This window comes from Macrobrachium rosenbergii, chromosome 56 (assembly GCF_040412425.1).
Source record: "Macrobrachium rosenbergii isolate ZJJX-2024 chromosome 56, ASM4041242v1, whole genome shotgun sequence".
Taxonomy (NCBI): domain Eukaryota; kingdom Metazoa; phylum Arthropoda; class Malacostraca; order Decapoda; family Palaemonidae; genus Macrobrachium; species Macrobrachium rosenbergii.
The window spans coordinates 170,906-185,262 of record NC_089796.1 but is presented as its reverse complement, the minus strand read 5'-3'; the positions used below and the strand labels follow the sequence as shown (position 1 = coordinate 185,262).

Here is a 14,357-nt window from a genome sequence, read left to right as displayed (position 1 = left end):
TGATATTGGACTAGTGTATTTAATGGAACAGAAATTAATAATAACATGGACATTGTAAAAGCAACTGAATTTTATAAAACATCTACAGTATTTGAATGCTCAACATATTACTAGCCCCATTCAACATTCAACTTAAGAAGTGTAGTAACTCAGTTTCACTAAACTATTGGTATGCAGTATGTAAATATCTGCGTGGTAACTGAATACTGTAAATATTGGTAACTGAATACTGTAAACCCCCCATATTGGTATGGTAACTAATGAATACTGTTCAACATTCAACTTAAGTAAACCCCCATATTTGCTGAATACTGTAAACATTGGTATGGTAACACTGAATACTGTAGTAAACGCCCCATATTCGCTTTCCCACGATTCCCGGACTCGCCAATTTGCAGATTGTTATATAGAACATATACACACATTATTCGTGGAAAATTCGCTTATTCGCGGTATCTTTCGCTGAGAAATGTTTACTGATCACTGTATTTTCATATCGTTTTCATGACTAAATGCACTTTTTGTGATAAAACTATTAAAACACTCGGGTGTAAGCATTTTTAGAGGGTTTTTTTGTGTTTGAACTATCGAAATAGGGACTTCTAAGTGTTTTTAGAAGGGTCTTAAGTATTCGCAGGTTTGGGCTATTTGCGCGGGGAGGGGGGATGTGTGACACGCATCCCCCGCGAACACGGGGGGGGTTTACTGTACAGTATTCTGTAGGGCGACAGAGTAGTCGCCTTATACGTGTTACTTACTCTTCCCTAAAGTGCAGCAAATGTGATAAATTTTGACTTGGAAACTCAAGTAGATGATAATGCAGCAGTTAAGTGGTAAAGGTACCTGTTCTTGGGAAGCTTGAGTTTCAAGTCAGTGGCCCTGAGAGCCTGTTCCATGTGAATTATTATCCGCTTGTGAATAATAATAATAATAATATAGTAATAATAATGATTGGTGTGGGCAGATGAAAATGGAGTTACTGAATTTCTATATTTTAAATGATTATCCTCTATATTTGAAATGGTTATCCTCTATATTTGAAATGGTTATCCTCTGTATTTTAAATGGTTATTCTCTATAGTTTGAATGGGTATCCTCTTTATTGTAAATTGTTATCCTCTTTATTGTAAATTGTTATCCTCTATATTTTAAATGGTTATCCTCTATTTTAAATGGCTATCCTCTATTTCAAATGGTTATCCTCTATTTTAAATGGCTATCTCTATATCTTCAATGGTTATCCTTGATATGGTACATGGTTATCTTTCATTGTGAATGGTTATTCCCTATATTTTAAATGGTTATCCTCTATATTTCTGAATGGTTATCCTCTGTTTCATATGGTTATACTTTATGTTTTAAATGGTTCTCAATTTTAATTATCCTTTATATTTTAAAAGGTTATTCTCGATTTTGACTGGTTATCCTCTGTTTTACTTGGTTATCCATTATATTTTAAATGGTTATCCTGAATTTAAATTGGTTATCTCTATATCTTCAATGATTATCCTTCATATTGTACACATGGTTATCCTCGACTGTAAATGGTTATCCTCTGTATTTTGAATGCTTATCCTTTATATTTTAAATTATCATCTGTTTTGAATGGTTATCCCCCTATATTTTGATTGCTTATCGTTTATATTTTAAATGATTATCTTCTATTTAAAGTGGTTATCCTCTGGTGTCAAACAGAAATCTGCAATGCATCCACATACACTCTTCCCAGCTAGCCAAATGTGCAAGCTTTGTGTACATGGTATTTTATGGTTGGTATTGCAACAAAGTCCTTTGCAACTATGCAGTGGGGTTCTGAGAAGACTGAAGGTACTGTCTGTGGTTGCCAGTGTAGTTCCTGTTAATTATACCTCCTCATACCACTTCTGGGTGCAGAGTAAGGATCACTTGCCCTAGAGTTGTCACCTGAGAAGCCTGGCCTAGTGGAACGCGTGTCGTCCCTCTCAGCCTCTGACCTGGAATAGTTCAAGTTGCTTCTTGGAATTGGGGAGACTTGAGGACGCCTGGACGTTGAGGGTCTGGTATAGAGATCTTCCACTGGTCTCGTTTCTGGACGTCTGTAGGGATCTCTGTCCGGAGGCGCGGGCCTACCAAAATTCTGCATGGGATAGACGTCGTCTCTGGGTCTGGCTGGTTCGTCGTCCATGTAACCCGGGTTGTTGTGATCGCGAAGGAATCCGTCGATGGGTACGCTTGCTTCGGATACCTGCAGATAAGGATACATGTCTTGAGTGTGCTTTTCTTTGTGAAGGCAATTTGGTTTTTGAAGTTTCTGGTTTTGAGATTAGCATGATGCGTTAGGTTAGAAAATGAAACAAAATTATTATTATTATTATTTAGAAGATGAACTCTATTCATATGGAACATACCCAAAGGGGCCATTGACTTGAAATTCAAGCTTTCCAGAAAATATGATGTTCATTTGAAAGAAGTAACAGAAGTTCAAAGGTGCGACAGAAAGAAGAGATGAGTTATTAAAAGAAAAAAGAAATAAACAAGCTGGTAGTGAAGACAGGATGTTTCATTGGAGTGCCAAGGAAAACTGTTCAATTGAAACTTCAAAACATAAGCAAAGATGCAATGCATTACTACCCTAAAGCAATTCTCTTTGTATTTTACAGTTTACTTACATTTTTATTTGTTGGTTTATTAATTTGACAGTTTATCTTATCTTTCTTAATAATTGAATTATTCTCTGTATTTCCTATTACCTTCTGTTATTCCTTCGCATGAACGTCATATTCTGTGGAAGCTTGGATTTCAAGTCAATGGCCCCTTTTGTTATAGGGTTCATTTTCTGAATGGGGATGATAATGATATTTTGAGTCCAAAAAGTACTTACAGACATAAAAATTGTAAAAATTTGGAGTCACAATGAGAAACTGGACATACACAGGAAAATTATTAAAAGTGGGAACAAGTTGAACAAGGAAATCATTCTGGGAGAGACTTTGAGGTTTTCCTCCTGTTACACTTTTCAAACCTTTTAACTCTCAATTCCCCTTTCAGCACTGAATGACCTCATAAGTCCCAGCACTTTGCCTTAGACCTGAATTTTATATCCCTATTCTTGAATCAGTGTTTTGTGTTTATTTTTGGACAATAATCAGATATTTATTCTCCATCATATGAGCAGCCACTATGAAAAATTATAAGGAATTTTAAAGTGTCATCAAATTTACAGGTAAAACTTTTGATGGAGGCTTTGCAAGCGCTTGAGAGAAGGTCTTGAAATCTTGCATTCTTTCCAGTCATGGGAAATTGGCCTAAATATCTCATGATTTTCTGGAATATGTTCCAAGTTACGACTGGTATTCTGAGAGCTACCAGTGTTCAAGTGGTTTAATTCTTGAAATGGAAGAGGAATTGGGATTGTCTGCATTTGATCAGGAACTAAAGACAAAATGGAACCTTAACTTATAATTTATATATTTGACTCTTAAACAGTTAGCAGTAAAAACTTGGTGCAATTATACATGCAATTGCAATATAAGGACAGCCTTGAGGTATTGGTTATAAATCGCACAGTTTCGGAAAATTACCCAAATATTATATACGAATATGCATTGTGGGGAGGAACATACCTGTAGCAACATTTTAATGGCTTTAAAAAATTGGAATCATACCTTGTTGTATTCCTTGTTCTTCTCCTTCTTGGTTTTGCTGCTTTTGATGGCCCTAAAGGCTATGCCAACGATGAGGACAAGGAGGATTAGCCCTCCCAGTGTGCCGAAAACTGCGGTGAATAGGACCCCATCATTGAGAGCCTTGATTTCATTCTGGACTGCATTTTGGGCGTTGTCTGCGTGCTGGAAAGAAAATGAAACATTAACTTCCTTGTTTTGAAGAGGGACTCATAACTATAGTTTCTTGGTTTCCTTAGTTCTGGAACGAAATTAAAGCATTAACTTCCTTGGATTTGGAGAGGGACCTGTAACTACAGTTTCTTGGTTTCCTTAGTTCTGGAACGAAATTGAAATATTAAACTCTCTGGTTTGGAAGAAATGTTTGAAGGAACAGGAGAACAGGATAAAGTAAAGTGAACGTGAGGTCAAAAGAAGCAAGTCCAAACTGAAGGCGGTCAGGTAGGAAGCCAAGGGCTGAGTGCAGTAGAGTTGTGTTGATTGTGTCAGGTGTGTCACAGAAACTGCTCCTCAAGTTTGATGTATTTCCTTGGGCTATGGTGTCCCAGCATTGAAAAGAAAGAGGAAGATGTCCGTGTGGTGGAAGGGTTGGCCTTAAGAGGAGGTACTTTACTATATTGTATGTCTGTTGCCTAAGGGACTGACTGAATTAGAAGGTAGTATTAAGATGGCTATAGAACAGAGGGGTTGCGACAGCCTATGGGATTTGGAAAGAAGGGCTGTTGGACAATTATTGGATAAGAGTATCGAATTGATAAACTGGCCCAAAAGCTATGACTGAGTATACCAGGTCTGGACTTCTCAGTGCAGCAGATGCAAAGGCACTTTGAAGAAAATTGAGGGGATTTGGAAGGATTACGATTGTAACACCCTAAAGTTTCTTGTTTGAGTGTCCTGAGAAGGTCATATTAAAAAGGGAGAGAGCTGCTGAGATGTAGGCTAGTGTTTAGAGGCTTAAGATCTCAAAGAGGAGATGGTTTGGACATGTGGTGAGGAGGGGAGAGCAGCAGCTATTCAAGGAGCAGTCGACGTACTAAGGTTCTCTGCAGTGTCCCTCAGCATTATGCTGTATTTATTGTGTGTGTGAAGTGATCATTTACGTACAAATTATGGAACATTTTGCATCAGTGTGAAGTTCTCTGTCAGTAGGGTAACCCAGTGATTAGCTGTCATTGTAATCAAAAGGACTGGCAGTTTCAGCCGTTATTGTTCATGGGTTAATATCTTGCACAACTCAGATAAGGCTCTCATTACTGATTACACGTGATACGTGTTAAGCTGAGCGAATCAGGACATTTGCGCAAATGAACACCATGCTTAGGTAAGTGTGTGGTGTTCAGGACTACTTAAAGCTCTGGCTACTTGATCTAACATGGTAAGGAAAGTTGGGGGAAGGAATGGATCTTGATATATTGCAGAGAGCTGCTGATACTCCTCCGTTAAAACTCTGCTGTAGATAAACCATATCATGTAATGATAAGACCTTAGAGATATGAGGCGGATGCTTCAGGGCTCCTAGTAGGAATTTCCACCACTAGAATGGCTCACGTTTAAGGCACTAAAAAGAGAGGAAGTGAAAACAGAGCAGAGAGAGAAGATGCTAAATAAAGATAAGGGAAGAAACGTCTTTGGGCCCATTTACTGGAAAAAATACCCTTGCAGACTTAAGCCACGAATTGTGTTTCTAGTGGTTAGCTGTCTGGGGTCATGTGCCACAGCCATGATAGGGAAGGGCACAGGGCTGGCAACCTCATCCCAAAACGGTGGAAGATTATATGCAAGGGAAAACAGAAGCAGGTAGAAAGCCAGTCTAAGAATTATGCCAGTCGGTTGGGCAAAGACCAGAAGTCCTTGCCACTCGCAACGGGCTCCCACCTTTGGGCAATGGCCTGTGTTGGCATAAGGCCAGCTTTATATAAACCAATCACCCCCACCTATATTTCAAAGAGGAGCGAAGAAGGCCAACATATTCTCGAAGAAAGGAATTTGTGACATTTAAACCAAATAATCTTTCCAGGACAAGCATGAAGTAGCTGAACACTCAGAATGTTGATAGAGGTGAGAGATTTAATTACGCACACACTCACATATGCATAAGCACAGTTTAGATTAATTTAGGTTAATCCAGCCCAATGTTTGTGTATCTTTGATCTACGAAACCTAGCAATCCATATAGCTAAATGTCAAGTACAATGTAACCTTGTGTGTGGGAGAGGTTGCAGGTAAGACGAAGCAGCAGATATCCGCTGACCGTGGCAGGTTAGGTTAGGATAGGAATACGAGGAAAGGACTCCAAAATAAAATGAACTGGTTTCTCTTGGAATGGAAAAAGGAGCGCTCACACACACACACACATACAGGCGGGATTTGCTTCAATGGACAAACTTGTACCAGCTGAAGTTAACCTCGTGGAAAATTAGGAGAGCGAGCACATTTGGTATAAAGAGTTGAATAAATGCAAGCAGTTCATAATTATGCATGTCAGTTTTAATGCACAACAAAGCGAGTTAAGACAGCTTACCGTGCTTATTTCATGCAGTTTGCTTCTTGTAACGGTTATGTTAAGGCTTTCTTTTATGAACTTCGGGTCAGTAGCGTAGCTCATTTGACCATTGAGGTTTGAGCTGAGCGACGTCAAGCTTTCCAAATCATCCTGACCCCAGTTGTCGACATTCTGGCTCAGAGACGTGAGTTGTGTGTCGATATCATTGAGCGTCTTCTCCAGAGCTCTGCAACTGTCATCGGCGCCTTCTGAGCAGATACTCTCCCCATCTGATATGCTCTTGAAGTGTATGAGATCGATGAGGGGTCGCGCAAGGTCCTTTCCTTGGGACCCGCTGTGTTCAGTCGTCGTCGTAGGCACTGCTGTTGTTGTAGTGGCTTCGGCTTCTGTCAGAGCATCTTGGAATATTTGGAGGTTACTGGTAATGTTTTGAAGGATAACATCCGTCTCCTCCAGGACCTCTTTCTCTGTCGGGAAAGATTTGGGTGATGTCACATTCTGACTAAGTTGAGGGGAAAACAAAGTATTTGTTGGGGCAAATGGTCTGAGTTCCTGTGCAAAGAGAGTTGAGGCAGTTGGTTATGGTTTCCCAGTGTGCATTGTCAAGATGTCGAGAGAGAGAGAGAGTCAAAATTAATGACGTACATAGGCTTCTTTTAATTTGACAGAGAGAGAGAGAGAGAGAGAGAGAGAGAGAGAGAGAGAGAGAGAGAGAGAGAGAGAGAGAGATCTTCGAACAATTTGGAAGACATCTTAGCAGATACATTACTGAACTGTGACATTCAGTTAAGCAAACCCAGGTGGCTTAAATTCTCTCTCTCTCTCTCTCTCTCTCTCTCTCTCTCTCTGTGTGTTTGAATATGATTTTAGTCATCGCTTCTTTTGTTTTTCCGATAAGCCAAATAACCATAAAACACATATATAAATATATATATATATACATATATATACATATGTATATATACAGTGTATATTATATATATTTATATATGTATATATATATATATATATATATATATATATATATATATATATATATATATATATATATATATATATATATATATATATATATATATATATATATATATATATATATATATATATATATATATATATATATATATATATATATATATATATATATATATATATATATATATATATATATATATATATATATATATATATATAATATATATATATATATATATATATATATATATATATATATATATATATATATATATATATAATATATAATGTAGGCAGCAGTTTGTTTATTGTGCAGGTTTCTTTGAACGCTAGGTGACTGCGAACTTTAAGTGTTTTGATATCGGTTCTTTCCAGTGTTCTGTAGTCACTCCTCACTTCACCCCTCACTTCACTACTCGAAGTTCGTAGAGTTATAAAAGGGAGCCACTTCTCAATAATTCCTTTTATTTTTTTGTCTCTATAGCGAGCTTCCGGACTGTACTTCGTCCATAATCATGCTAGACTAAAATATTTAAATCGTTTCATGACGAGAAATAATAATTACAAATAAGTAAACAATTGGTTAAAATATTACAATTTTCATGGAATTATTGTTAACATGTAACAAGTCAAAGAATGGGTAACTGTAAGTGGTTAAAACAAAAGAACACCTGTACAAAGAATTAGGCGTTTAACAAAGGTAATTAACAAAGGTAAATGAACATATATATATATATATATATATATATATATATATATATATATATATATATATATATATATATATATATAATAAATATATATATACATATAAAGAAAGGAAAGGAAAGAGAAACAATGGAGCACTGCAAGGCCTTGCGACTTCTAGTCCTTTACTGTGCTAAGGACCAGAAGTCGAAAGGCCTTGCAGCAATCCAATGTTTCTCTTCCGTCGTGGATTTTGTCTTTATTTCTATATTCATCACGTTCCATATTTTCGTGATTCAGTCATACATACATTATTATATATATATATATATATATATATATATATATATATATATATATATATATATATATATATATATATATATATATATACTAGGGCTGGCCCGAAGCATTAGATTTATTTTACGCGGCAAAGAACCAATTGGTTACCTAGCAACGGGACGTACAGTTTATTGTGGAATCCGAACCACATTACAACGAGAAATGAATTCCTATCACCAGGAATAAATTCCTCTAATTCTTCATTGGCTGGTCGGAGAATCGAACGCGGGCCCAGCAGAGTGCTAGCCGAGAACGATACCATCCCGTCCAATGAGGAACTAACTCCCCCTAAAGCTGGTCTGTTGCGAATGAGTAGGTTTTGGAGTTTCTTATTTTTATAGTGAATCCTGAGACAGACATTATCGCCTTCAGAAGTTGGTTCGTTGTTTTTCCTCGCCAGTTATTAACGACTCATCAAGGATGACTTTATCCAAAACCTCTTGTACAGATTCATCTATTACTTCCATGGGAAAGTTATTGTTTGTTAACATCTGTCTTATTCTGGTAGTTTCGTTGAGGAAGGAACCCCAGTGGCTGCAAACCCTATACCCTCTGTGTAACAATGTGGTGATTACTCCTATTTTGCATTTTTCGGGACAAACACCATTGAAATTAACGCAGTCTCCCAGGTTAGTTGACTTTACAGACGCCGAAGTTTTTACAGTGCTGTTGGATAAAGTGAGCAAAGCATCCAAAAACGGCAAAGAAATATGTTTCCAGTTCAAAAGTAAACTTAAGAACAGACTCCTCCTCAAGTTTAGACTTCAGCCTCAATAAGAAATTTACATTGTCGACAACAATAAAACCATCATCAACATATCGTTATGTTCCAACACCCTGTTCTCTAAATTGCACATAGAAAGTTCTGCAAAAGTAGGACCCAGAGCACTCCCCATACTAACTCCTTCAATGAAACCTGCATAATAAACTGCTGCTTACATATATATATATCACTCTCACTTTTAACCTTACACTTGAGATGGTCAAGGTCATCCTTTGTAAACACAGTCACAACAAATTAGTTCTGCGAAATGAATTAACATTTCCTCAGTGAACACTGGCCAGGTTCCATGCCTAAGCCAAGACAGTTCGTCAGGAAAAGTTCCCAAGTGGGTATATGTAATTCTACTCTCCTGAGTCAGAAAGGTCACTGGACTATGTGATCTGTAAAGGGGAAAACGTCTGTGGTTGTGATTGATTTCTTTTAATAAAGGTATTACTTTGATCATCACCTGCAGTGTTTACATTGAAAAGGTATTTATGGCGTTTCTTGAAACGTTTTTGTAAGGGGTAGTCTCGCCTTAGGTATGTTTGTCAGTAATGGGGTAAACAGAGATGAAACAATACTGAAAACTCACTTGTTTTTGGTATTGGTGTGGTGTTTGATGAAGTTGTGGTGTCTGAACTGGCTGAAGATGTGGTGTCCGAACTGGCTGAAGATGTGGTTTCTGAACTGGCTGAAGATGTGGTGTCCGAACTGGCTGAAGATGTGGTTTTTGAACTGGCTGAAGTTGTGGTGTCCGAACTGGCTGAAGATGTGGTTTTTGAACTGGCTGAAGTTGTGGTGTCTGAACTGGCTGAAGATGTGGTTTTTGAACTGGCTGAAGATGTGGTGTCCGAACCGGTTGAAGATGTGGTTTTGAACTGGCTGAAGTTGTGGTGTCTGAACTGGCTGAAGATGTGGTGTCCGAACTGGTCGAAGTTGTGGTGTCCGAACTGGTCGAAGTTGTGGTGTCTGAACTGGTTGAAGTTGTGGTGTCCGAACTGGCTGAAGGTGTGGTGTCCGAACTGGCTGAAGATGTGGTGTTCGAACTGGCTGAAGATGTGTCTGAACTGGCTGAAGATGTGGTGTCTGAACTGCCTGAAGGTATGGTGACCGAAGATGTGGTGTCCGAACTGGCTGAAGTTGTATTGTCTGTAGTGTCTGAACTGGCTAAAGATGTGGTGCTCGAATTGGTCGAATCTGTGGTGTCCGAATTGCTAAAAAATATGGTGTCAGAACTGGCTGAAGATGTGGCATGAGTTATGGCCGAAGCCCAAATGAGGACGAGCAAGAAGGCCAGTCTCAGGGAATAGGTGGCCTTCATTCTGTAATTGTCAAAAAAGGAAAATTGAAGGCTTTTGGTGACGTGGTTTGAGTGAAATGCCTAAAGTTGGTACATGTGTAGGAGATATGGATAATGTTATTGAGTGAGTACGTTCATGTTTGTATGTGTGTGTGTGTGTGTGGGCTTGCTTGTGTGTATGTTGGCATATGTCTAGGATGATATATTGCAACCTAATTCATATCCACATTCATGTGTGTGATGAATAGGATATTTACATTTGCGTGAGTCCAAAGGAGAAGAAGAGGGTAGGGAAGGGATAGGGCGGTAGCTTTGAGGGTTGGAACTATGAACGAAGGGACAATGACTGAAAACGGAAGAGTGATGGCGGATCTGATGGAGAGAAGGATAAGTATTTTGTGTGTGCAGGAGACTAGATAGAGGAGAGATAAAGCAAGAGAGCTGGGATGTGGACATAAATTGCCTTATAGTGGAACAAATAAGGAAGACAGAAATTTAGTGGGAATAATTCTATCAAGAAGCCTAAAAGACAGCATAATAAGCATGAAGAGGGCAAGTGACAGAGCAGTGGTTGTGGACTGCTCAGTGTCAATTGATTGGGCTACTGTCAACACCTGGTTTGAAAAGAAAGTATATCAGGACACCACATGCAAAAGTGGAACAAGAGAAAGTCAGATTGACTTCCTCATGTGCAAAAGATCACATTGGAGAGAGAGGTGAGAAATTGTTAAGTTGTACATGGAGAGTGTGTGACAGCACAGCACAGGGTGCTAGTAATGGACCTTGAAATAAGGAGCACAGTAAAAGGTAGGCCTGCACCTGCCCCACCAACAATCAAGTGGCGGAAGCTGACTCATCAGGAGGAAGTTTAAGGAGAGTGCTGAGGGAAATTAGATTGCTAGAGGGAGTGCAAGAATGGTGGAATCACAACAGTGAGGTGATAAAGAGAGTGGGTGGAGAGGTGTTTGGAAAGACACGTGGAAAGAAACCTCCTGAGAATAAGGAAACCTGGTGGTGGCAAGATAAAGTGAAAGAGGTGGTAAAAGCCAAAAAAAAAGATGGAAAAAAGATTCGAGAAAAGTATGGACAACAAGAGGACATGCAAGAAAAGGCAAAGACCTCAGATGGCGTGTACAAAGAGCTGGGAACACCAGAGGGAGAGAGAAAAATTCACAGAGTTGCCAAGTCTAGAGACAAGAACACCAAAGACTACTCCCATATGAAACAAGTTGAGGATGAGAATTGAGTGGTTTTATGCAATGAGGATAAGATAAAGGAGGGGTGGAAATAAGATTATGAACACCTGTTAAATGAAGCAAATCCAAGGGAAATCATAGAAGATGGAGCCCAGAACCTTGGTATTACAAGCACTACGCTATTAGCAGGAAGGGGCTAAAGAAGGTACTAAAGAAGATGAAAAATGATAAAGCAATAGGACTTGATGGAATTCCTGCAGAAGTTTTGAAGAGCCTGGGAGAAGAAGGATTAGGCAGAAGGAGATACCAAAAGAATGGAGAGAAAGCTTTATTGTGCCTATCTATAAAGAGAAGGGTGACATCCAGGGTTGTGCAAATTACAGAGGAATAAAGCTAATGTTTCACACCATGAAAATCTGGGAAAGAATAATGACTCAAAGGATTAGGGGAAGAAACATCTGTAGGTGAAGAACACTTTGGTTTCACATCAGGAAGAGGAACGACAGATGCAGTGTTTGGCCTTCGACAGGTGATGGGAAAACACGGGGAAGAGCAGAAAGGACAACACTGAATATCCATAGATCTGGAAAAGCCATATGTTAGGTTAGAGTCCCACGCCAAGAGGCGTATGCGAGCAGAGGGAACACGGGAGAAGTATGTGAGGTTGGACCAAGAATGTGTGTGACGGACCAAAAACGCAGGTTAGAAGCTGTGTTGGGTTAACTGAACGGATACCAGTAAGAGTTAGTTAACATCAGGGATCTGCTGTAAGTCTATATGTTTTTGATCTGATTGTGGATGTGTTATCTCAAGGAATGAGATATCAATCCCCCTGTTGCATTGTGTTTACTGATGGCATCGTGATATGCAGCACCAGCATACATTATATATAATATATATATATATATATATATATATATATATATATATATATATATATATATATATATATATATATATATATATATATATATATATATAATGTATGTAGTGTGTCATGTACGTACTTACATTTGTATGAATGTATTTGTTGTTTACGTATAAGCGTTAAATCAGTGCAGTCCATCTCAAATAATTCAAAATCATATCACTGAAACAATCACATACAAAAACACTTGTATCAATGCTCACTCGACGGTCTAGGCCTAAATGAGCCTTCTCGAATAGTTGAAAAAGACACCAAGATAAAAAGTTCTGCCACAGACGATTTGTCAAAATAGGTTTATCCACGATCAGCTGACCTGTTATACTAAGTGGGGCCACAGATAAGTCGACTGGAGACACTGCCTGACGACGTAAAGGGGAGGTGGTTAACCAATTGGAAAGCCCTCGTCAAATGATAAGCTGATGGCATGTGAGCGCCGATTCAAAGCGCGCTTGCGCGCACGATAAGGGGCAGTGGGTCGGCCCTATTTTTCTGACTCACGACTTCGAGGATCCGTTTGAGGGGGGTATGGGTCTAGCATTCTCATCCCTAGAAGACTTGTTGAGAACCTGAAGGTTTCACGCTCTCTGGAGCCATTCCATGGGACGTATAATGTCTCTCTCTCTCTCTCTCTCTCTCTGTCCTTTAGCAATATATGATGATATAATAATAATAATAGCCTTGTTTTCTAAAGCTTTCCCAAATGTTGCAAGAGGAGATTCAGGCAAGTCAGTCTTCAGGCAGAAACTGATAACAGTTGATAAGATAAGGAAAAAAAAAAGACAGGCGATTAGGAATGTTATTACAAGAACATCACCCTCTCCTCCTCCTTTCCAAACCCTCCCTTCCACCCCTTCTCCCTCCCCCCCCTTCCCGTCTCTGAATAGCTAGCCCCTTTATTTTGTGGTTCGTATGACCCAGGTTTGTTTATTCTAAGAATTTTGGGTGTCACTGGTAACATCAAGGAGAAACTACAGTACCAGGGGAAAGAATGATGATGATGTTCCCTTTGTTGGAGATGGCACTATCTCTCTCTCTCTCTCTCTCTCTCTCTCTCTCTCTCTCTCTCTCTCTCTCTCTCTAAGAGACTGAAAAATCTACTGTAGATTCAGTGTCCATTGTCTTTTAGGACAAGACTCTCTCTCTCTCTCTCTCTCTCTCTCTCTCTCTCTCTCTCTCTCTCTGAAAAAATCTCTCTCTCTCTCTCTCTCTCTCTGAGATTGAAGAGTATAGATTCAGTGTTCTTTGTCTTTTAGGAATAATCTCTCTCTCTCTCTCTCTCTCTCTCTCTCTCTCTCTCTCTCTCTCTCTCTCTCTCTCTCTCTCAGATTGAAGAGTATAGATTCAGTGTTCTTTGTCTTTTAGGACAATCTCTCTCTCTCTCTCTCTCTCTCTCTCTCTCTCTCTCTCTCTCTCTCTCTCTCTCTCTCTCTCTCTCTTTTAAGAGATTGAAGAATCTAGATTCAGAATCCATTGTCTTTTAGGAAGTAACTACAGAAAAACATTAACATTGAAATACATAGATTATTTGTAAAATGTACATGATGAAATATTTGTCAACCCGAATGGTACGATAAAATTATGTTTGTTTTTGGTAAAGTTAAGTCAACTTTGTTAAATTCTGATTGTAATACTATTAAAAATGTAAAATATTTTCTGTAATATTTTCTCTAACAAAAGGCACAAAAACTAATTTTTGTTAATTTAACATTTCTTTCTGCATTTCCTACTGCATTCTGTTGCTTCTTTCAAATTAACATCCTAATATTCTTCGGAAGCTTCTGGAATTTCGAGTCAGTGACCCCTTTGGTGGGCTTGTTCCTTATGAATAGGGTTCGTCTTCTGAATAATAATAATAGTAATAAAATATTAATATATCTCTTTTTTTTTATCTTCTGCACTATCATACCGTCGCACTCGTCCAATACTAAGTTTTCCTTAATGGTAACTGCTTGAGTGTTTTATCAGCGGCAAATGGGTTACACAGTGAATCATAGATGA

General features: G+C 38.6%; 2 protein-coding genes across 2 annotated transcripts; one reads left to right on the top strand and one right to left on the bottom strand.

Annotated features, from left to right (window-relative positions):
• LOC136836624 (uncharacterized) lies at positions 1 to 10,373 on the bottom strand. Its single transcript, XM_067101088.1, has 5 exons — positions 10,368 to 10,373; positions 9,528 to 10,149; positions 6,184 to 6,632; positions 3,645 to 3,827; positions 1 to 2,224 (listed from the first exon to the last, which is right to left on the bottom strand). The coding sequence occupies exons 1-5, from the start codon at positions 10,371 to 10,373 to the stop codon at positions 1,859 to 1,861; spliced, it is 1,626 nt and encodes a 541-aa protein (XP_066957189.1). The 3' UTR covers positions 1 to 1,858.
• A 405-nt stretch (positions 10,374 to 10,778) lies between these two features.
• LOC136836623 (uncharacterized) lies at positions 10,779 to 11,481 on the top strand. Its single transcript, XM_067101087.1, has 2 exons — positions 10,779 to 10,951; positions 11,169 to 11,481. The coding sequence occupies exons 1-2, from the start codon at positions 10,779 to 10,781 to the stop codon at positions 11,479 to 11,481; spliced, it is 486 nt and encodes a 161-aa protein (XP_066957188.1).
• Positions 11,482 to 14,357: the final 2,876 nt, after the last annotated feature.